We start from the raw sequence: 25,515 nt of genomic DNA, 5'->3' as shown, positions 1-25,515 counted from the left end.
GTGTACTTTTTCATTTAGAAATAAAACTTTTGCAGGCCTTTTCATTTTGTTTCATCTTCCCTTTATCTGATGTTATATCCTTCTTCCTGTGTGTCAGACTTTCACTCTCTCTTTCTTCAGATCCTTCCTCAAATTCATTTATTTTGCTTTTCTTTCCACCTTTAACCTCTATTCATTTCCCTTTTCTCTACCTCATTCTCAGTGTTAAAAATATCAGAATGTATAAAGCTCATTTACAGTATAATGCAATTCATATCATATTTATTTTAGCCTTTTTTCACTTCCTTTTCTATAATTTCCTTTGTTTTCTATGTTTTCTTGTTTGTTTGATGTGGTTTTAAGCTCTTTGGTGTAGGGACAGTGGTTCTGGTACTGATCTCACTCATATCAGCTGTACCTTGGTATAGTCCAAATGACTTCCTTAGTGTTATTCCTGATTTAAATTAGCATGAGACCAGAATCAGGGTGTCGTCTTCTGAGTTCTGTAAAGAACCACACAAAATTACAGTGTTTAAAATTAATAAAAAGGAGTTTTGCAATTTTGGAAATCAGTTAAATTATACTAGTGCTAAATAGATGTGAGATCAAAATCAGGCCTATCATATTCAAGTTGAATATAAGTGGCATATAGCAAAGTTGATTTTTAATCATAGTATATGGTTCAGATTTTTCTTCAGTTGGAATTATTGTATTTTCATTTCACTGACATTAATCACATCAAAATTCTAGAGGAAAATACATATAAATTGCAATAATTCTAAAAGATTATGCAAGAGAAATGTTTACACAGAGCCTTCTTTAGGAATATTTCCATTTATTTGCACACTACCTGTGTTTGCTTCACTATGCTAAATTAATTACATGCTTTTTTAATATATTTCAATTGGTCAATAAATGTGGTATACAAGTACATTAAAATGGATTGCTTTAGAGCCAGAATTTTCCTATTAAGAAAAGCCTTGAAAATCCAATGTGCTGACAACTATAATCACAGCAGATGCATTAAGTATTATTATTGCATGTTGCACCATCAATTATGTGTCGTAGTCTCTGCCAAATATTAAGTATTTTGACCTTTGATATTAATAGAGAAGGATATAAGGGATACATAAAAGAAACTGTAAATGTAAAGCATGGGAAAACATGTTATAAACTTAATTTTGTTTATAGATTTTTTTTAACCTTCCAGATATTGTTTTTCTGTTAACTATAATTTTATGAAATATTTAACATACTACAGAGTTGGAATACCACATTATGAAATGCATCTATTTTACAGAACAAAAAGTTTTCCAAAATGTAGGTAATTATATAACAGCTTTGGAATAAGAAATCAAGCCATATACTTTCCTGTTTCACAATGCCACTAAGATACCAGAGTGATAAGAACTGTAGAAATATAGATAGGTAGGTCTATGAGTAATTTACTGTGAGGATAGTTTATTTACTACGCTTTGTTACTTTATTTAGAAGGAGAGGATTTGTCATTTGATTAATTTAGAGCCCTTTTCTCCCTTACTCCTCAATAAACCATGTAGATTAAAAGAAATGAAGTGAGCATCTTCTTGTGGGATTTCCTGCTCATACTTCTGTAGGAATTGTTCCACTCCACACAGTCACTCCTGATGTTGTAAAGATTTATCAGTGAAAGAATTTTTCTGGCTTTGCCTCCAAAATGTAACCAGCTCTTACTCAGTGTGATCATACAACTATGCCCAGGGCTGGCCTGAGTATTTTAGGACGGGTCAGTGAAATGTTTCCTTGGACTTAACTGACTCATGTACATAACAGAAAGAGAAAGGAAAACATGGTGTATATAGGTAGTATTCCCCCCTCCCATCTAGGAGCTAGGGCTGGGCCCTACCCTCTGTTGTGTGCAAGTGGCTCCTACTGAAATCAGCGGACTGCTTAATAAATCAGAAGTCACAGTCTGGCCCTCACTGGTTTAGAATTGCCTTTATCTAAATAGCTTGATAATGTTATGTTATTTTTATGGCAACATAACAGTTGTTATGTTTAGTACAATGGTTTTATTTTAAATTTAGGATTACATCTAAAAGTTCATTTGAGAATAACTAGTATGGTGTAAGTAATCAAATATCCAAACTTTAATCACTTCCAAACCTTGTTAATCTGACCTAGCATAACACTGTTAAACATAAGGGCTCTATTCATTAATTTACAGTACATTTCTGTTCTTACTTGGTTTCTTTTTTGTTTTTGTTTTTTTCATGTTACGCTTTCCGGAACAGTTATGATGTTGATTTTCATGAAGCCAAACTACTTAGAGATTTAAAAGTATCATTTCTGGTATGCACTATGCTACAAGCAGATGTACAACCAAAAGCAGAACAAAGAGCCTAGATAAAAAAAGAGTTAGCTGGTTTATTAGATTAATTAACCAAAACCAGTATATGTAGATTTTTGCAAATGTCCAGACATCAGTTAGAACTGCTTTTATAGTTCTGGCTCTAAAAAAATGCATTTATTTAATTTTTTTTATACTGAATACTTTTTCCATTATCAAATATTGCTGTCAGTATATTCCAACTGAGGGTTCCTTGGCCAATTCAATTAATGTTAGAAATGCAGTTGACGCCCTCATTTAATTAAGTGGAAATTAAGATTTAGTTGTGTGTACAATTTGGCAGTAGCATCTGTTTGATTGCTCTGCCAGAATTAAATTTCTTAATGCCTCTAATTGTCTCATTCAACGTGAACCAGTTATAAATACTTGCCTAATTTGCCGCAGTTCAAAACTCATGCCTTTTACAGATTAATAATGACTGCAGCAAGGAGAGATCAACACACATTTTGAAATACATTTGCAGACACATACCAGCAATAAATAGACAACCTTCCTTTTCTTTCTCCTCTAAATTGTTAGTGGTGCTTAGGAGGGCTCTGGTTACAATACTGAGTACAATATGTGTACCTTGCTATTCACCCTTGCTTCCATTCTTTCTTCCCTTGTCAGGCTGAAGAGAAGAAATAGCAAAAGCCCTCTAGTGACTGAATAGGTTCCCTACATTGTATTTGTAAAACTGACTTAAAACATCAGTTGCTTTAAAGGGAAGTGTGTTCATTAATTAAGCTCAATAGCGAGTGATTCCTAAGAACAAAAACTGTGATTCTGTGGTCATTCTAATTACTCACTTGCAACTAGGACAGTTGTAGGCCCAGTTTCATGGATTATTTATAGAATAAACTAGGTATAGTGCACTAGAAAACTTCCCTCTGCTATACTGAAAATGCGTATATACTCCATGTGAATCTATTTTAAACACTCTCCTAGAATTTGGGCAGTTATACTGGAATAATCTTGTTGCACTTCCTCAGCAAACATCAAGATCGTATTCTTCTTCTCCATCAAGACTTCATTTTGCAGTAAATATGTACTGCATCTTATAAATATATTGTTTTTTCCTTTTGCCCACATTTGAAAAATGTGTACATGCTTCATTATGTTCTCCTTTACATGAACACTTTAAATTGTAAACACTATTACATTAACCATACACATGGCCTTCTGGAAAATCCATGAGGAAATGCATTTTTAAAACAATATTTCACCACATTATCTTAGATCAGGACTTGAAAATTATACTTATCAGGAGTGAATACGCAACTTTCTCTGACAATTGGAGCTGTAATATTAAGCAATCCATTTCTGTAGATTTTAAGTTTCAGACACACATTGCATTTCTAGCTCTTGACAGAATTATAGAAATGTAGGGCTGGAAGGGACCTCAAGAGGTCATCTAGTCCAGCCAGCTGTGCTGCCGCAGAACCAAGTGACCTAGAACATCCCTGACAGGTGTTTGTCATGCCTGTTTTTAAAAACTTTCAATTAAGAGGATTCCGTAGCAGCTCTTGGAAGCCTATTCTAGCACTTAACTATCCCATAGTTAGAAAGTTTCTCCAATATCTAACGTAAATTCCTTTGCCGCAGATTTAGTTCATTACTTCTTGTCCTACCTTAAGTGGATTTGGAGAACAGTTGGTCACCATCCAGGATGGATAAAAATCAATGATTTTTAAAAAATGGATTTTTAAAATTTAAATTGGATTTTTTTGAGGAAAAAACCGATCTACAGATATCTTTGAGCTATCATGTAACTTAATTAAAGCTATCTCATCATGGAATAGGGATTATAAATTCTAATTCTATAGTATGAGACAATATATTAATGTAATGTTTAAGAAAAGTTTTGTAAGTGAGTTCCAATAGTTCATAGATTAGGGACCCAATCTTAGGAGGTTCCACAGGCTTCTGTATAGATTATTTAGGTTAATCTTTCTATCTACCCAATGGGACTCAGTGCTCAGTCTAGAAGATACCATCAGAGATGCTAATTTTGCAGTTCTCAAACTGTGGATTTGTGTCTCCAGAGGTTACATGCTTGTTAACAGCAAAAATGTTTTAAAATAATACATAGATGTGAGAAATAACAGACCTCAACTCTATTGTTCCTCTGAAAATTTGTGTACACAGAGTCAATCCCTTACCTCTCTCTAAAAGTGCAAAGTTTCAAAAATTTCAGTGAATAGAAGATTGTTGGGGGCAGAATAGATCTGGACAAGGAGAAGAAGTCTGGAGATAAATGTGAGAAGCGAGGGACATATGCTTTTTTGTTAAAATATTATATGTTTGCTGTTGAAGAAAAAAATCCAGAATATTTAACATTGTTGTTTTAGTTAAACAAAACAATTTACATGTCTCTCTGGTGATGTTCTCCTCCTAATACAGCAAGGCAAGAAAATCCTCCAAATATTAATGATTAACCTGTTGAACTGGAGATAGTTCACCTCCCAGTGACTTCATAAATATCTGCTTTAATTACCTTTGGTAAATGAAATAACCAAATCATTCATTTTCTGATATAGCTATAAAACTAATCTGAACAGTTTTCAAAATAAAACACTGTTCAAAAATGTATAGTTTGTATCTTCTAAAAATGAAACCTATATCAATCTCTGAGTTGTGAAGAATATGTATTAAGGTTATAACAACCAACAAGAATGCTCGTTTATGTAGAAAACCCTGTTTAAATAGAGTCTTCCTGAGCAGTGATTTAAATCATGATTTAAATCAATTTGATTTAAATCAAATCCACACAGTCACCATCCTCATTATAAGAGTCTTGAAATATGTTAAAGGCTGTTTTGAGGTTCCCCCTCAGTCTTCTTTTCTCAGTAGTATGGGTATACAGAGATAAACTTCTGAATGTAAGTGAACCAGGGTGACTTCCTAAGGGTATAGCTATACTACAAACCTAAGGATATATCTTCACTAACTGTCTGATCAGTGGACAGCGATCGATCCAGCGGGGATCGATTTATCGCATCTAGTTCAGACGCGATAAATTGACCCTGAGTGCTCTCCCATCGACCCCTGTACTCCAGCGCCACAAGAGGCGCAGGCAGAGTCAACAGGGGAGCGGCAGCAGTTAACTCACCACGGTGAAGACAACATGGTAAGTCAATCTAAGTACGTTGACTTCAGCTACATTATTCATGTAGCTGAAGTTGCGTAACTTAGATCAATCCCCCCACCCCCAGTGTAGACCAGAGCTTAGTCAACTTACATTAGATTGACTTATAGCCACCACAGTAATTACTGCAGTGTTGCATGTCTACACTACCCTCCTTGGGTTGGTTGTGTGTGTCCTCACCAAGAGCACTTCCACTGACGTAAGAGGGGCAGGGCGGGGAGCTGAGAGCCCGGTCTCTCAGCTCCACTGTCAGCTCTGTAAATGAGCAAAAAAACTGTTAGTTTTGGCTCTGGTTTCTGCTGCTGGACAAGGGGTGGGCAAACTACGGCCCAGGGCCCATATCTGGCCCTTCAGACATTTTAATCTGGCCCTCAAACTCCCGCCAGGAAGCAGAGTCCGGGGCTTGCCCCACTCCGGTGCTTCAGCCGGGGAGCAAGGTTGAGGGCTTGTCCCGCTCCGCTCATACCATGTCTCTGTGTGGCTCCCCTCCAGCTCCTATATCCCCTCTCCAGCTCCTATGCTTAGGGGCAGCCAGGGGTCTCTGCACGCTACCCCAGCCTCAGGTGCCACCCACGCAGCTCCTATTGGCTTAGAACCACAGCCAATGGGAGCTGCAAGGGTGGTGCCTGTGGACAGGGCAGCGCTTAGAGCCGTCTGGCCGCACCTCCATGTAGGAGATGAAGGGGGGACATGCCGCAGCTTCTGGGAGCTGCTTAAGGTAAGTGCCGCCCAGAGCCTGCACCCCTGAGCCGTTTCCGTGCCCCAGTCCTGATCCCTCCCCCTCCGAACCCTTCAGTCCCAGCGTGGAGCACCCTCGTGCACGTCCAACCCCTTATCTCCACCCCAGAGCCCACACCCCCAGCTGGAGACCTCACATACACACCCACCCACACCCCTGCCCCAGCCCGGAGCCCCTTCCTGCACCCTGAACTCCTCATTTCTAGCCCCACGCCAGACCCTGCACCCCCAGCCAGAGTCCTCACCCTCTCCCGCATCCCAGCCCCAAGATTCATGAGCATTCATGGCCCCCATACAATTTCCACAACCAAATGTGGCACTCAGGCCAAAAAGTTTGCCCACCCTTGTGCTAGAAAAACGAATTTAGAAGACCTTTTATTACCTGAGGTAACTTTTTACAATTTGATGTTTGAAGTGAAAATGAATGCAGTGCCTCCTGTCTCGTCTTGGTATATGATAGACCAAGTTGGAGGAAGTGGGGAGGAGGCGGGCTAGCATAGGGCTTGTAGTGTAATCCAGCCAAGTCTCCAGGATGCAGGTGATCTTGGGTACTTCATTGCTGATTTTTTGTTGGTGTATTGTTTATAGGTGACGGATCTTGCATTGATCATGAGAACATCATAACGCCCATATTGGGTCAGACTAACGGTCTACTCATCCCAGTATCCTGTCTTCTGACAGGAGCCAATTCCAGGTGCTTCAGCGGGAATGAACAGAACGAGCAATCATTGCGTGATCCATCTCTGTTGTCCACTGCCAGTTTCTGACAGTCAGAGGCTAGAGATACCCAGAACATGTGGTTGTATCCCTGACTATCTTGGGTAATAGCCATTGATGGACCTGTTGTCCATGAACTTATCTCATTCTTTTTTTTAACCTCACTATAGCTTTGGCCTTCACAACATCCCCTGGCTACAAATTCCACAGATTGACTCTGTGTTGTGTGATGAAAGACTTCCTTTTGTTTTAAACTTACTGCCTATTAATTTCAGTGGCCCCTGGTTCTGGTGTTATCGTGAAGGAGTGAATAACACTTCCTTATTGACTTGCTCCACACCATTCATGATTTTATAGACCTCTATCATATCCCTTCTTAGTTGTCTCTTTTCCAGGCTGAAAAGTTCCAGTCTTTTTAATCTCTCCTCATACGGAGCTGTTCCATACCCTTAATCATTTTTGTTGCCCTTGAGAGATCCCTTTGTAACTCTTCACAGTCTGCTTTGGATTAAATTACCTTGAGTAATTTTGTATTGTCTGCAAATTTTGCCATCTCACTGTTTATCCCTCTTTCTGGATCATTTATGAATATGTTGTATAGCACTGTTCCCAGTACAGCTCTCTGAAGGAAACAACTATTTACCTCTGTCCATTCTGCAAACTGACCAGAAACTTTTTAAAAGACCGGAAAAAAAGGATAAAAATAAATGATCTATGAGAGGACCTCTCCTCTTATCCCATGACTGCTTACTTTGGTTTAAAGCCTTTGGTGAAGGACCTTCTCAAAGGCTTTCGGGAAATCCAAGTACACTATATCCACTGGATCACCCTTGTCCACATATTTGTTGACCCTCTCAAAGAATTCTAATGGATTTGTGAGGCATGATTTCCCTTTACAAAAGCCTTGTTGACTCTTTTTTCCCCAACAAATTGTGTTAATCTATGTGTCTATTAATTCTGGTCTTTACTGTCGTTTCAACCAATTTGCCTGGTACTGAAGTTAGGCTTACCGGCCTTTAGTTGCTAGGATTGCCTCTGGACCCTTCTTTAAAAATTGGTGTCACATTTTCCAGTGATCTGGCTATCATCCAGATATCCTCCAGTCATCAGGTACAGAAGCTGATTTAAATGACAGGTTACATATCACTCACTGTTAGTAGTTCTACAATTTCATACTTTAATTCCTTCAGAACAGCATCTATTTTATTTCAGGTAACTTTGGGTATGTCTACACTGCAGATACCCAAGGCTGGCCCACATCAGCTGACTTGGGCTCGTGCTAAGGGGCTATTTAATTGCTATGTAAACATTTGGGCTCAGTCTGGAGCCCAGGCTCCAGGATCCTGCGAGGTCCAGAATGTCTACATTATAGGAGGAGCTGGGTCCCAGCCCCTTTAAGGGCACTCAGGCTTTGCTGCTGCTCCTAGGGGTTGGTGGCATGCGTAGCAATTAGAGCTGGTCCCCGATGGAGGGAAGAAAGGGGGAGAATACTTCGTATCTCTTGTAATGAAGAATAAATAAGACTAATGTTCTCATTCATTCAGTGATAAAGGGTTTTTCAGTATATATGAAATCTTTGTATCATATATATTATTCCTGCTAGTAATTGTACAGGACATTCAAAAATCATGAGTCAGGCCTCCAAAAAAATCATGAGATTTAAAAAAGGGTTCTTTTATTTGACTTCTTGATTTCTGAGCCCTTAGAGTGTGCTCACTTCAGGGGTTTCTCTGCTGCCTGGAAGGCTAGAAGGTTCTATTTTGTTTTGTAATGGAAGATGAGTTTGTTAGCTCCAAGACCTGGGGTTTTAAGTAAAGCAATAAATATTGCAAGACTGACAATAAAATCACGAGAGTTGGCAACATTGAGAGCAATATTTTGGAACTGTGCAGGGAATAAAATATTTCGTATTATGTAATAGTCTTTAGTTTGTTTACATAAAGAAATTAATTCATGACTAAATCTTGCAGCCAATTTATGTAAGCCATATTCATTGCTAAAATTAATACTACTTGTCACAGACACCTAAAAGCATCCATGTCAAAATTGTGCAGGTTAGGATAAAAAATAAATTTGGTCTGTTTAAAATTGTTAGACTCTGATAGGGATATATTATTTTTAAACTACCTATTTTGTCACCAATATTTTTTTAATGTGGTCATTTCTTGCTGGGATGCAGAAGACAATAGTTAGTGTATGTGTATGTATTTATATGTACAGAAGCAGTAGTTAATGAACACTGCTTATGTTGTCTCTAATATTGCTGTCGAAGGGCCACACTGTGGCCATTCCTGCATGCCCATGCGTGAGGAGTTGTTAAGACATCCCTCCCTCTCCTGTACTGGATACCCATGCTGTGGGTAGCTGCATCTGGGGAGACGGCAATTTCCAGGGAACCATTATGTGTGGTTTTCTCCACCATCATTGTGCATGTGAGTATGAGTGGGCGGGGAATGGATGGAGTGTTGACCAGGTACGTTTTCTGCATGATGTATGGTGGTGGGGTGCATGTTCCCCCTGCAACATGATGGGAATCACAAGGCAGAATGTAATAGTCCTCATCTCTTTCACAAACTGCATTTGAGACAATGGAAAATCACATGGGCCCCTACATGGAGCTTGTGGCAAACTGATGATTGACCCAAAACAAGATTGTTTTAAAGATACCTATGTTCATATCTCATTTATATTTGGAATGGGAAAAATTTATATTTACCAAATAGAGAATTACAAGATAGGGCTGATCCTACAATAACTTATTACCAAATATAGTGTTTACTACTATGAATAGTTTCATTGGCTTCAATTGAACTATTCACAATAGTAAACACTATGCTCTATAGCAAGTGTCTGCAGGATCGGTCCCTAAGGATGTACAAAATTATAAAAACCAATTTTCAAAAATTATCTAATTTCATTTTCACCCATTTTTGCACTTTCATCATTTTTTGCTTTCATGACATTTTGGGAAAACATACAAAATTTTACTTGCTCTCATCCTTTTTAATGTTACATGATGCTAGGTAATATACATATAATAATAAAATCTGTCTAATTCTGTTTGAAAAATTAAAGATGTTATTTAAAAATCATTCGGTTATCCATAATACAAAATGTAATATATTGCCTTAACCTCCAAATTGTATCATGCAAGGGTTTACTTCTGCAACCCTTTTCTCACATGAATAATACTTATCTTTAACAATATGTTTGAGTAAGAATTAGTGATGAGAGAAAGGCATTGCAATATCAGACTTTACAGAACAACACTAGTGAAGACTTTTTCGCAAGAGGATTCTTAAGGGGGAGACTTGATTTTAGAAAAGCTTAGCTGTTCAACAAACTAATTTACAGCAAAACTTGTGCAATGCAGAAAGTAATTAATCTTGCATGTTTCTTTAACAGGCTCATGCAAGCAAAGAGCTGGAAGAGCAGTTGCGGTCTGTGTCCAGTGTGGATGAACTCATGACAGTACTTTACCCAGAGTATTGGAAAATGTTCAAATGTCAGTTGAGGAAAGGGGGCTGGCAACACAACAGGGAACACTCCAGCTTCGACCCAAGATCAGATGATTCAGTAAAATTTGCAGCAGCACATTATAATGCAGAGATCTTGAAAAGTAAGTTCAGGAAATAAAAAATTTATCAAATACTGTAAATCAAAATCTGAAGAAATGTCAGTTGTGTCAAAAACATTTTAAAATCTAAGCACTGAAAATAAAAACGGCTAAGGCCTTCGATTTGTATTAATGCATAAATTAGGACCTTTAGACCAGTGCTTAATTTGTAATGAAAAAGGTGCCAGGGCTCAGCAATTTTTCTTATTTTCATAACTGACGTGGCAAGTCCAGAAGTGCCAGGGCTATGAACTGCCAAGCCTACAGGTGCCAGGGCTCAGCCCTGGCAAGCTCTGGCACAAATTAAGCACTGCTTTAGACGCTTCCATAATGAAAGAAACTAATCCTTATGGCTATTTTTTTCTGATATACGTTTTGTGAACTCAGTGGGATGCATGAGGTGTACACTGATGCAGAAGGAGGTGTTAGCACCATTTTCAGATAGTACACTACAGCAGATATCTGAAATTAAATCCAGAAGTCCTCAGCTGGAAAGAATCTCTGCTATGCTGGGATTTTGAAGACTTTGCAGGAAGTAAGAAGGCAGTAATAGGGGACTCCCAAAGAATGTCCCCACTGGGGGGAAAAAAGCAAATATTTGTCTTTTTCCCCCTCATTTTCTTCAATTAAGCTATAACCCAGAATAATGTATGCATTACTCAGCTATTGATGTGTGCCTCAGATGCACTGGGAGGCTCATGGCAAAGGATCTTCAACCACTTAGAGTAGCCAAGTAATGCACACTTTGGTGTGGCTTATTTTGATTGTGTAAAGTATGTTTATAACATTACAACAGACCAGTTGAAGCATTAATGGATATTAACAGAATTCTTTTTTATTATTATTCTGCCTGAAAATAAATTACTTTATGGTAGGGCTGTCAAGCAATTAAAAAAATTAATCGTGCTGTGAAACCATAATAGAATAACAATACAAAGAGTATAGTGCTCAGTTTATATTTAATTTTGATTACAAGTATTTGCACTTTAAAAAACAAAAGAAATAGTATTTTTCAATTCACCTAATACAAGCACTGTAGTTCAATCTCTTTATCATGAAAGTTGAACTTACAAATACAGAATTATGTACAAAAATTGCATTCAAAAGTAAAACAAAGTAAAATTTTAGTGCCTACAAGTCCACTCAGTCCTATTTCTTGTTCAGCCAATCACTAAGACAGACAAGTTTGTTTACATTTGCAGGAGATAATGCTGCCCGCTTCTTATTTACAATATCACCTGAAATTGAGAACAGGTGTTCTCATGGCACTGTTGTAGTCGGAATGCAAGATATTTACATGCCAGATGCGCTAAAAATTCATATGTCCCTTCATGCTTCAACCACCATTCCAGGGGACATGTGTCCATGCTGATGACTGGTTCTGCTCAGTAACAATCAAAAGCAGAGCGGACTGACATATGTTCATTTCATCATCTGAGTCAGGTGCCACCTGCAGAAAGTTGATTTTCTTTTTTGGTGGTTCAGGTTCTGTAGTTTCCACATCAGAGTGTTGCTCTTTTAAGACTTCTGAAAACATGCTCCACACCGTGTCCCTCTCAGATTCTTAAACCTTGGGTCAAGTGCTGTAGCTATCTTTAGAAATGTCACATTGGTACCTACTTTGCATTTTGTCAAATCTGCAGTGAAAGTGTTCTTAAAATGAACAACATACTGGGTCATCATCCAAGACTGCTATAACATGAAATATATGGCAGAATGTGGGTAAAACAGAGCAGGGGACATACGATTCTCCCTCCAAGGAGTTCAGTCACAAATTTAATTTACTCAATTTTTTAATGAGCGTCATCAGAATGGAAGCATGTCCTCTGGAATGATGGCCGAAGCATGAAAGGGCATACAAATGTTTAGCATATCTGATGCATAAAATAACTTGCAGAAGTGCCATTCTACAGAAGTGCCATGTAAATGCCTGTTCTCACTTTCAGGTGACATTGTAAATAAGAAGCAGACAGCATTATCTCCTGTAAATGTAAACAAACTTGTTTGTCTGAGCGATTGGCTGAACAAGAAGTAGGACTGAGTGGACTGGCAGGCTCTAAAATTTTACATTGTTTTTATTTTTGAATGGAGTTATGTAACACAAAAATGTACATTTGTAAGTTGCACTTTCACAACAAAGATTTCACTACAGTACTTGTGTGAGGTGAATTGAAAAATACTATTTCTTTTGTCATTTGTACGGTGCAAATATTTATAATAAAAATAATATACACTTTGATTTCAGATACAACACAGAATACGAAATAGATGAAAATGTAGAAAAACATCCAAAATATTTAATAAATTTCAGTTGGTATTCTGTTGATTAACAGTGCAATTAAAACTGTGATTAATCATGATTAATTGTTTTAAATGTGATTAATTTTTTATTTAATCACATGAGTTAACTCCTATCAACAGCCCTACTTTATAGTTTTTTTGGTGGAAGTTGTAGAACTTATAAGAGGAAGAATAAAATTTACAATACGGTAGGTGGGTTTGAATTGAATTTTTAGAGGAGGAATTGATTAGATAACCGGTGTAATGTTAGTTCTTCTTTGAGACAGAAAGCAACCTAACAGAAGCTGGCTCCAAGACAGGAACAGGGCTGTTGTGAGGCAAGTTACATCACTTTTTAATGATGAGGTCTCAGCTGTGCACAATTGCAATTTGGCAGAAATGCCCAGCCAGAAAATCCAATCAATGTCTAAGGACCTAGCCGAATTAGAATTTAAGTTTAAGGAAGAAGGTATAAAATATTGCCCTGTAATTTTCTTTTTTGCATTGGAAAAGCATAGAGAGAGCACTCTGTAGTTTACAAAAGTAAATGAACATCCAATTAAATATTTGTCACTTTAATAGTACAGGACACAAATCAAACATGCTTTTTAACATACTGTGTGGTCCAAATCCTGAAGTGTTTGTTACTCAGGGCCAGATGATTCTCCTCTGCAGATATTGCCACATAGGGATAGGAAACTGCATATGGAAATCTCTCTGAAATCTTCAGATATCCTAAGATCTACCAAGGATATGTTTACTAGGATCCCAGTGGTTCCACTACAGCTCTGTCCCCACTGTGGCTCTGCTCCCTGGCAGCACTGCCATGGGATTCTGGAAAGTTACTGCAGAGAGAATTCAGTTTCTCTAAAGAAATGTATATTTCATTGAATCAAGAATCTAAATACACAAAGTCACATGCTAGTCTGATTCCAAACATAAGCAAGTTGCTGTTAATATATGGTGGAATGTTGTTCTTATTTTAACTAGCTGCATTATAACGTATGAACTTCCCTATAACTTGGCAGGTATTGATAATGAATGGAGGAAAACTCAGTGCATGCCACGCGAGGTGTGTGTAGATGTGGGGAAAGAGTTTGGAGCAACAACAAACACCTTCTTTAAACCCCCATGTGTATCCATCTACAGATGTGGAGGTTGCTGCAATAGTGAGGGGCTGCAATGTATGAATATCAGCACAAGTTACATCAGCAAAACGGTAGGTTCTTATTCCAGTTATATTGTGAGTTGTCTTTACATATCAGATAAATGGATAGTTATGCAGTTTAACATATTGCTACATGGAAAAACATATCCCAGAATCTAATTTTATTTCAATTTATTATTCATTTGAACGCACAGTTTCCAAAACTATGTTACCTTTATATACTGTGCAGCTAAGAATAATTAATGGCGTAAGGAGTGGGGAGAAACTATGTTAAAAGAAATTTAGGTTGCAAAGTCAAGCACTTGAAAGTTATGAAATGCCAGATTTGCAATTGCCCATGCAACCTTAATCCTACCTCCAGGTGTGTTCCACTATGCACTGTATGAGATAGGAGTGCTATAGAAAAAATAGTATGTGATCATCTCAATACAGACTGTATCATACTGTACATGCAAGGGGGCAGAAATGAGACTGCATGGACACTTAACTTTCAGGTGCTTGACTTGCCAACTTAAATGACATTTGTTTAACATAGTTGGATTTTTACTGTAATTTCTAGGGTTTTTTAAAGGAAAAAAAGCTAAAATGAAATACTGTTATGTGCAACTATAACAATTACACATTCTATCATTGAGCAGCATAGTTAAGCAGCCTCCCAAATAGCCATTCACTATTGTCATCTTCTCAGATCAGCTGTCTGTGTTTTTCCTTTGATAGTCTCTCTCTCTCTCTCTCTCTCTCTCTCTCTCTCTCGGTGGGTGCTCTAAATGAGGATGATCTAATTTTAGTGTTAATATAATCTCCTTTATCACCTAGTTCCATTTTAGATGAAATACTGCACAATTGGAGCCCCAACACAGCAGAAGCAGCTGTGTAGTGGCAGCTGATGCGAGTAGGATTCCTTAGCATGAAACTGCTTAGTGTACAGCCCAGCTAAGGAAAGGATTAGGGAAAGGGAGAGAAGAATCAATGAGGAAAAGATAAATGTTCATAATCTTATCTCAGTCCCGAAAGCCTTTTTGCAAACATACTGGTTTGAAATTGTACATTCTACCAAGGATTTCCAATGCAGAATGTGAGCTACTCTAGCTTGCTAGACTGCCACACTGGGATGGTACAAGTCAAACAGTTTAAAAAAAGAAAACAACTGTTATTTCAAAGCCAGAGATCTTCCAGCTGGTTGAGAGATACAAATGATATATCTTCACACTGCTATAACTTCAGAAATGTGTGCTTCGATTTGTTAGTAGCTACTATCTCAAATATGTGTTTTTGCCAAGTCCTGCTTACCTGAATAAGAGATCGCCTAATGCATATGTAGTTATAGTATATAGCTCAGATTTCCAAATTCAGGGCCAGATTCTCAGCTGCAGTACATAGGCACCAGTCCATTGATGTCAGTGGAGCAACATCAGTTTATGACATAATTTATGTTTCTGATACTGGTAGTGACCTCATTTTTCAAGATCTTAACAAAGTAGCCTTTTAAGAGGTGAAAAATGTCTTTGGGGGGGACTTGAAATGAACAGTTAAGGAAATATCAGAACTAAAGACAGAAGGCTCTTGGGGGGTGGACTCACCAGAACTAAATAAAGCCTTGCTTAAACAAAAAAAAATAGCACTGGTGGTGGTGGGGTTGGGTTTTGGGGGGTTTTTTGGTTACCTATTCCACAAAGCCAAGGAACTTCATCATTTAGGTTCCTATCCTCCTCCGATTGAATGAAGTCATTAGCAAAATTCCTTAGACATGGTACATGTGACTTCCAGGACCAGCGAGTTTCAGAAGTCTTCTTTTGAAAGGAAGAGACCTTAATACGGCCTTATTTTTTTCATTTTTGCTCACCTGAAAATGGTCATATTGAAGCCATGCAACAGTGGTTCAACATTGCTTTATTACAATGAAATGAGCAAAGAGAACATCTGACAAAAGGCTATCGGATCTAAATTCAAAGGACGACACTGTAAAATTTCAGATGCCACTCACATTTTTTTCACTCCTCCTTCTCTTATATTTCCCAAATGAAATAAGAAAAATTGTTCTATTTGCTATACATTGTTTGATTTCCATAAAAGCCATCACACCAGTTGCCATAGTAGATCCCCATTGGTATTCCTGAGGATAAACTACCATTGCCACTCAGGAAAGCATGAAAAAACAGATGAGTCTTACATGTGAAATGAATTCCAGTGTTTAGGGCCAATAACTGGATACTGAAGATGAAAAGACAGCTAAAGATACACATACCCTTTCCTGATATCACTTTTCCCACAAAATTAATTGATGTAGTTGCCACAGGGAGATTAGGATGGGGAGATGGTCCACAAGACAATTTCTTTATTCAGATGTGGTCCACAACATTCAAATGTGTGAGAACCCCTGGATTAGGTAACTTAATACAGTAGACCTTTTCCTTCTCTAATTTCTGTCATTCAGTAACATCTTAAGTTTGGTGATGGTGGCTTGTCCAGAGAAGAAACTGACTTTTTATTAATTTACTCATTTTATAAAGTATTTATTTCCATAGCATCTGGGTGATGCAACAGCAATTAAATTGCTGTACTCCCTAGACTGAGACAGCAGAATCTGGTGGAAAAGCAACCAGTCCCCCAGTCTAAGCTGCCTACATCTCAGCCACAGTGTCTACAAAGGCACTTCTTCAAGGAAGATTGGGACTACTGACATCTTTCCCCATTTTGTGCCTTTGCTGGCAAGACCCGCAGTTCTTGGTTTCTCTCTGATCATTGAAGTGGAAGTGACCATAAAGTTCTAAATCGTTTAATTTCATGACTACAGTAATAATCTCACAAAAATAGTTTGAAATATGTTTTTGAGGAACTATTATCACAGGAAACATGCTACCAGCTTGAAGTTGCTTGCAATATTTGAGACTTACATTATGTTCAGATGCACAGTTTGGAGATGTATGCATCAGAGGAATGCTTGAGTCATTTATGAACTATGGGCCTGTTTTTCCCATGTATTTTTTTCTGTTTAGTCTGACAAAAATAATAATTTAGTAAGTAATGTTAATATTAGCTATTGTATCAATACAAAGTCAATAAGTTTTCTTTTGACATTTTGATAATGATAGTTTACAGTGTAAGATGATTTAAATTACAAAAGGTGGCATAATGAAAGCTAATATATTAACAGAAGTTAAATGCATCATTTGACTTGATTTTTTTCACTGTTATCAGTTTATATGTTACCCACAAAATTCAGTGTAATTTTTCAAAAGAGAGAGATATGACCTCAAGGCAATTTAGGTAATCATAAAGGAATGAACTATTTTTCACCAAATTATCAAATTACCATTTATTTTCCTCATTTCTAATATAGAAAGGGTGTTTTTTTTTCTTTTTTTTGAACCAAACAAACTTTTGTCCTCTTGCTGGAAAGCTTTCTAGCCAAATTCTGCTCTCAGTTAGACTGGAATACTTGGCCTGTACTTTAAGCCTATAGTGTCAATTTAGGAAGTATACAGATCACAACTCACGGAAACGGAGACTCAATTACTTGGCAGGAAAGCTGCCAGAATAAACCACAATCCATCAGAAAAACATAGTCCCGTTAATACAAATCGGGATACGGGGGGCAAACTACATAAATGCGGTGCTTCATGCAAGAGGGAAATGATAAATTTACACAAAGCATCGCCTTAAGGTAAGGGCCTCAACTGTGATTGTATCAGAAATCACTGGTCACAATGTTAATTTGTACGTACCAGAAAGAATGGCATTATCTCAAGGTAGTTTGGATATAAATAGTTGACCAGACAGTGACTCAGAAATACAAGACTTAAGTAAAGATTGATGTGTGGAAAATATATTGTTGCCTCTATTTGGATTTTGATAGCTTTTCTGGAGAGGCAGTTGGGGATTCTTTTTATTATTGTACTTTACCCTGCCCTACCTTGGCTGCACCTTCTCAAGAGGTGTAGGTACAGAATCTACTCCCTTGTTTTTAAGGATTTCAAAAACTATACAAATAGAGATAAAACCTGTGTTCCTTGAAAAGCATTTCTGTTACAATCACATCAGTGGTTATATAGGTTCATAGTCTTACCCTTGTTCTCATCTAAAAGTTCTTTATTGTAATTTCAGACCTGCAAGAGTTAGGTATTATTAAAAATAGTGTGTCATTTGGTGACTCTGGACATGTGTGTTTTCATAGAATCATAGAATATCAGGGTTGGAAGGGACCCCAGAAGGTCATCTAGTCCAACCCCCTGCTCAAAGCAGGACCAATTCCCAGTTAAATCATCCCAGCCAGGGCTTTGTCAAGCCTGACCTTAAAAACCTCTAAGGAAGGAGATTCTACCACCTCCCTAGGTAACGCATTCCAGTGTTTCACCACCCTCTTAGTGAAAAAGTTTTTCTTAATATCCAATCTAAACCTCCCCCACTGCAACTTGAGACCATTACTCCTCGTTTTGTCATCTGCTACCATTGAGAACAGTCTAGAGCCATCCTCTTTGGAACCCCCTTTCAGGTAGTTGAAAGCAGCTATCAAATCCCCCCTCATTCTTCTCTTCTGCAGGCTAAACAATCCCAGCTCTCTCAGCCTCTCCTCATAACTCATGTGTTCCAGTCCCCTAATCATTTTTGTTGCCCTTCGCTGGACTCTCTCCAATTTATCCACATCCTTCTTGAAGTGTGGGGCCCAAAACTGGACACAGTACTCCAGATGAGGCCTCACCAATGTCGAATAGAGGGGAACGATCACGTCCCTCGATCTGCTCGCTATGCCCCTACTTATACATCCCAAAATGCCATTGGCCTTCTTGGCAACAAGAGCACACTGCTGACTCATATCCAGCTTCTCGTCCACTGTCACCCCTAGGTCCTTTTCCGCAGAACTGCTGCCTAGCCATTCGGTCCCTAGTCTGTAGCTGTGCATTGGGTTCTTCCGTCCTAAGTGCAGGACCCTGCACTTATCCTTATTGAACCTCATCAGATTTCTTTTGGCCCAATCCTCCAATTTGTCTAGGTCTTTCTGTATCCTATCCCTCCCCTCCAGCGTATCTACCACTCCTCCCAGTTTAGTATCATCCGCAAATTTGCTGAGAGTGCAATCCACACCATCCTCCAGATCATTTATGAAAATATTGAACAAAACCGGCCCCAGGACCGACCCTTGGGGTACTCCACTTGATACCAGCTGCCAACTAGATATGGAGCCATTGATCACTACCCGTTGAGCCCGACAATCTAGCCAGCTTTCTACCCACCTTGTAGTGCATTCATCCAGCCCATACTACTTTAACTTGCTGACAAGAATACTGTGGGAGACCGTGTCAAAAGCTTTGCTAAAGTCAAGAAACAATGCATCCACTGCTTTCCCTTCATCCACAGAACCAGTAATCTCATCATAGAAGGCGATTAGATTAGTCAGGCATGACCTTCCCTTGGTGAATCCATGCTGTCTGTTCCTGATCACTTTCCTCTCATGCAAGTGCTTCAGGATTGATTCTTTGAGGACCTGCTCCATGATTTTTCCAGGGACTGAAGTGAGGCTGACTGGCCTGTAGTTCCCAGGATCCTCCTTCTTCCCTTTTTTAAAGATTGGCACTACATTAGCCTTTTTCCAGTCATCCGGGACTTCCCCGGTTCGCCACGAGTTTTCAAAGATAATGGCCAATGGCTCTGCAATCACAGCCGCCAATTCCTTCAGCACTCTCGGATGCAACTCGTCCGGCCCCATGGACTTGTGCACGTCCAGCTTTTCTAAATAGTCCCTAACCACCTCTATCTCCACAGAGGGCTGGCCATCTCTTCCCCATTTTGTGATGCCCAGCGCAGCAGTCTGGGAGCTGACCTTGTTAGTGAAAACAGAGGCAAAAAAAGCATTGTGTGGCTTGATGTTGTGCTTTTCATAGATCTCCAAATGCTTTACAAACGAGACCAGTGTCGTCATCCCAGGTTTACAGATGGGGAAACTGAGGCACAGAGCAGTGACATGACTTGTCCAAAGTCACCAGGGCTATGTCTACACTGTAGCTGGGAACGATCCTCCCAGCTTGGGTAGATAGACTCACGCTAGCAGGGCTTGAACTATTGTTAGCAGGGCTCAAGCTATCATGCTAAAAATAGCAGTGTGGACATCTCCTGATTCCCAAGATTAGAGAGCTCAAGCTGCAACATCACACTGCTATTTTTAGCATGCCAGCCTGTGTATGGGATGGGAGGCCCACATCTGCTGCAGTGTAGACATACCGTAGCAGGTCAATAGCAGAGCTGGGAATAGAAATTAGGTCTCCTGAATCCCAGTTCAGCGCTCTATCCACTAGGCCATACTATCTTAAATGATTGATTAAATGATGTTTTAAAAAGAGAAAAGTGTTTACATTTATTTATATCAGATACCTACTGGATCATGGACAGGATTTGAGAATTCTGGAGGGTAAAACTTTTGAGTATATAGTAAAGTTTACTTTCATGTGTAAATTTATAATTTGGTTAAGTTTCTTCAGAGTCTTTTTGTACAGGATCATTCAGCCACACCTTGGTTTTGAACTTGTTTGAGCTTTTAAATTAAATTGAACCATCCTTTTTAGGAAATGATGGGCAATATTCTTATGTTTGTATCTTTTAAAATTATAGGCCAAATTATGGCTTCTCCAGTGTAAATGTTCAGGAAAGGAGAAAGTGCAAGAATCCTCTTTCCAGCTGTAAAATGCACAGAGGAATCTGCCATCATCTGACTGCTTGCACTCCAGGAGTGCAAGGGTTAGTGAAGGCAGGCCAGTGCTGCCAGTTTTGGCTGTGAGGATTGCTTTTGGGTTATGGCACAGAATACACGTTACTGATTATGCTTGAGGTAAATATACTTGCTATTTAAATTAGAGCTATCTCCAAATTCTTTGAAAGAAATCTCTGATCTGTTTATCTGGCTGTTATGCTTTGGAAATAAAGTGTAGTTTGACATATTCAACTATTCTATTTACCTTCTTTACATATGTAAATAAGATAACAGAAGTTAAAGATGGAAGAGACTATCAGATCTATCCATTGCCATTGCAGGGTATAGCAGATGTATCAAATATTAAACTTATTCTTCACTTGATCTCAATCAAAAAGACCAATGTCTAGAGAACACCTACCATTCACAGGAGGTGATTTCAATCAGTTGACTATGCACCGCTATGATAATATATTATTTAACTGTAGGCTATAAAATAAGCATATGAGAATAAAATATAATGAAAGACAAACATTGAAAATTAAGCCAGATATTTTTTATCCAGATGTACATAAAGTACCAGCCTATCAAAAATACCAGAATAAATAATATGTGGTACCATCTATTAACTTTAAAGTGCTTTTATACGTATGCTTTGATCCCAGATATTAAATATTACAAAAATGGAGACGTATGGAAAATGGATAATATTATGAAATATTTCAGGTTTCAGAGTAACAGCCGTGTTAGTCTGTATTCACAAAAAAAAAAGGAGTACTTGTGGCACCTTAGAGACTAACCAAGACCCAGTTGGCATACACCTACAGTAAATGTGAGGCGTGGCGAGGGGAGCTAAAAGGAGGAGAACTTAATGCAGTTCAGGGCTGACCAGGAAGGAGAACAGAGGCAGCTACTCTTGATGGGAGAGGAGCCTGATTGCAGCCCAGAGCGTGAGCTAGCTTGCCAGCCGGGTATACCCCTGCCAGAAGGGACAGCCAGGCCCAGGGGGAGCAGCTGAACATGTAGTGTTTTGAGACAAGCCCTGAATAGAAGAAGGGGTCCCACCAAAAGCTTGTTGGATTGATCCTGTTTTGAGTTGTGGTTTTTTCGGTTCCTGATTTGCTTTGGATTTTAACGTCCTGTAAAGGGTAGGACTGAAGTGTTCTTTGGCCACTACCTCAGACCTCCCACAGATAGCAATGTACAGACAGAAACCTGTACCCAGGGGTGGCAACCCTGGCACAGCCAGATATAGATCTTTTTCCTTTATCTGGTAGTGTCCTGGATTAAATGAATCAATGATCTGCTCTGGTGTGACAGTTCCTACGTTTCACTCTTTTGTTTGTTAATATATTTTCAAGTATTTGGCTAGATTTTTGTTGATTTTGTACTCTTCCACCAGTTCATTTTGCAATAATGGTTGTAAAAACAAGGGACAGTGAGGGTTTACTATAAACTACATTTGTACAAATCTTAATGGTAAATTCCTGTAAATATAACTATAAATATTCAGCATTTGTCTGGCACTTTTGAAAGCTTTCCATAATGATAATGAAATAATTTATCAATGGCTAATTCTGCTCATTTCCTAGAAATCTTAATATTGTCAGCCAGATAATATTTTGTACCCAGCTTTGTTTCCCATTTAAAAAATTAAGAGGCCTGGTGCTGAAACATTAGGATTTTATTTTTAAAAGGTGAAAAATTAAGTTATGACACACTATACCTGCTAAGTAAAATTAAGTTATGACCAGAGGTTAAAGTAAGCCAGTACGCCCTGGTACGGCGTACCAGCAAGACCCGTACTGCGCCGTACTGCGCCTGGCTTTCCTGGACGGCAATTTAAAGCCCTGGGATAGCAGCAGCAGGGCTCCAGTGGGGATTTAAAGGGCCGGAGCAGTAGCGGCTGCCAGAGCCCCGAGCCTTTTAAATCCCTGCCTGAGCCCTGCTGCCCGAGCCCTGGGGTAGTGGCGGTGGGGCTCCGGCGGGCATTGAAAGGGCCCCGGAGCTCCAGCCGCTGCTACCGCCCAGGCCCTTTAAATCCCCGCTGGAGCCCTGCTGCCGAAGCCCTGGGGTAGTGGCGGCGGGGCTCCGGAGGAGATTTATAGGGCCGGGGCGGTAGCGGTGGCTGGAGCCCCGGGGCCCTTTAAATTCCCGACGAAGCCCGGCTGCCGCTTCCCTAGGGCTCGGGCAGCAGGGCTCCAGCGGGGATTTAAAGGGCTCAGAGCTCCAGCAGACGCTACCACAGAGGAGCCCCAGGCCCTTTAAAGCTCTGCCAGAGCCCAGAGCTCCAGGGTAGAGGTGGCAGCCAGGAGCCCCCAGGGCTCCTCAGTGATTTAAAGGGCCTGGGGCTCCACTGCGGTAGCAGCAGCTGGAGCCCTGGGCCTTTTAAATCGCCCCCAAGCTCCGGGGCTCCCAGCCGCCACTACCACAGCTGGAGCCCCAAGCCCTTTAAATCAAGATTTAAAGGGCCCAGGGATTTAAGGCCCTGCCTCTTCCAGTTCAGGCCTCACCTCTTCCAGTTGAGGCCATGCCCCCTATTCAGGACTCCGGCATACTGGTAAGTCCTTTAACTTACTTTCACCCCTGGTTATGACACACTATAAATGCTATCTTACACTCATAATTGCTTTGTAGTGGTGTGCAGTAGGTATCTGGACCGAAAAAGCCAATTTTGATAAGGGATTACCAGCCAATCTGTTTGATTTCACCCAAAAATAATTAACATATTATAAATTACAAAGACGAATGTGTATGGTTACTCATGAAAAGCTAGTTTATAGAAATCTTCTTATAAATATTTAGACAATAAAGTTCAACAAAGTGCACATTATAATAATGTGTCTGCTAACAAAGCCTTCTTTTCAAAGTAAAACTTCATGCACTTAGCATACCAAGAAAGTCAGCTATCTGATAATGAATGCTTCAAAGTACTATATCTAGCTGCTATTATTAACCATTTTATCTAAATGCTTTGAGAACTAAATTATAAAAATAACACTTACTGTCTGAAGCATGCATGATAGGAAAACGCAGCCAGAAGAACAAACATGATTTTGGAGGTGAAACACATTTATTAGTATTTATTAGTAGTTTTACAAAACAGCAAGTTACATTTTATTCTGATTAAACCAAATTTGTTTATTGTGCATGATCTCTAGCTCGGAGCAGAAAAAATGCTTGTCTCTATCAGCATCTGGGCTGGAAAATGAGCAAACTTCTACCTTAAATATACACTGAAAAGAGAAAATAAATTTGAAAATAATGGTCAATCATGGAGACCTTCATTAGGAACTTTAAAGAAAAAATACATACTTCTAGTTAACAGATGGAACTAAACTCTGAACTCACTTATACTATGCAATTCCCCCAAGTGCAAAGGAATTGAGGCAAAATTTGGACTGTTTTCAATGTTATAAGCAGGGTTTGGATTTTACTCGGATTAGAGACCTTGCTATTTTTCCATTCTCCAGGACTCTCCTAAGGCATCAGCAATGAGGAAATTATTTCATTTAGGATAAAATTGTACATGAATTTCATTAAGATACAGTATATGTGGGGCTGGTAGCAATACCTATTATTATAACTTTGCCAAGATTCATACAAGGAGCTTGTGGGTGGGGACTGGGACTGAAGGCTGATTACGAGGAGGGAAACTGGGACTGACTGGGCAAGTAGACTGGGCCTGAGAGCTGGGGAGGAACACAATAGAGACTGAGAGTCTGTAGGAGTGGGGAGACTGGGACTGGCTGGTCAGGGAGGGGAGGCAGATCTGATGAGGAATCCAAGTGAGGGGGACCAACCCTGGGACTGGCTGGGCAAAGAGATTGGTTGCAGGGGATGAGACAGAAGAGTCTTCCCACTAGGTTATATTCCCATCCAGAGCCTGGAATGGAATCCTAAGGGAACCTGTTGCCTGCAGAGCCCTATTATATTAAATTTGGTCTTGATGTGGGGGTGGAGGGTGGATTTGACCTTATGTGAATAAAATAAAAGTAACCCTGAGCTAAACAAGACAGTTCAGACAGTCTATCAGCTGCCTGACCTCTGGGGAGTCCCAGGGGTAATTTCATGTCCCTGAGATAGCCAGCAGTGGTTCCAGAAAAGAAGCCAGCCAATGAACTAGCCATAAATATGTGCTGCATTTCTGCTTGGAAAATCCAAACTAGAGATTGATAGCTGGCTATTACAGCTTCCAAACATGCCCCATAGTGGCCACAGATGTTGGGTTCATTGCTGGATCAGATGGAAAGTAAGGACTAACAGGAAATGAATTAAAGATGCAAACAAAAGAGAGGAGACATTACTAAGAGTCAAACCTTATTTAATTGAATTGATTCATAGAGAGAACAATGTGAGACCAAATCCTGCTTCCACTTCAGCTCCATTGATTTCATTGGTGCTGCTCCTGCATAGCTGAGAGCAGAATTTGGACCCTGATCTATTTTAAATTTTCAAAGATTAATACACAAAATAATTCTTGGATTAAACACACAATTTCCAGTACAGGTTGAACCTCTCTAATCCGGCACTCCCTGGTCCAGCAACATCCATGGTCCAGCATAGGCTCCAACTCCGTGGGTGCTCTGGGGTAGGCGCTCTGGGGTTGGAGCACCCTTAGGGAAAAATTAGTGGGAGCGGAGCATCCACCGGCGCTAAGCTCCCCTCTCTACCCTCCTCTCCCCGCACCTCTCGCGCGCCAGCAACCCCACGCTTACCATCTCCTCCTTTTCCCTCCCAGCACTTCCAGAGCTCCGCGAATAGCTGATTCGCGGCGTTCAAGCTCTGGGAGGAAGTGGGAGGACATGGGGCTGGCAGC

General features: G+C 39.6%; 1 protein-coding gene across 8 annotated transcripts in view; it reads left to right on the top strand.

Moving 5' to 3' along the window:
* VEGFC (vascular endothelial growth factor C) overlaps positions 1–25,515 on the top strand; it is a 179,695-nt gene that overhangs the window by 97,988 nt on the left and 56,192 nt on the right. For all 8 annotated transcript variants that reach the window (XR_012158639.2, XM_078852513.1, XM_073341688.2 and 5 more), the window contains exons 2-3: positions 10,356–10,569; positions 13,875–14,065. Coding sequence is in view for 7 of the 8 variants with exons in the window: in XM_078852513.1 (XP_078708639.1) it covers positions 10,356–10,569; positions 13,875–14,065 (405 nt within the window). In the remaining variant the exon portion in view is untranslated. The remainder of the gene's footprint in view (positions 1–10,355; positions 10,570–13,874; positions 14,066–25,515) is intronic.

Source organism: Lepidochelys kempii, chromosome 4 (genome assembly GCF_965140285.1).
Source record: "Lepidochelys kempii isolate rLepKem1 chromosome 4, rLepKem1.hap1, whole genome shotgun sequence".
Lineage (NCBI taxonomy): Eukaryota > Metazoa > Chordata > Testudines > Cheloniidae > Lepidochelys > Lepidochelys kempii.
The sequence above is the reverse complement of the archived record's forward strand: the minus strand, read 5'-3'. Positions and strand labels throughout refer to the sequence as shown.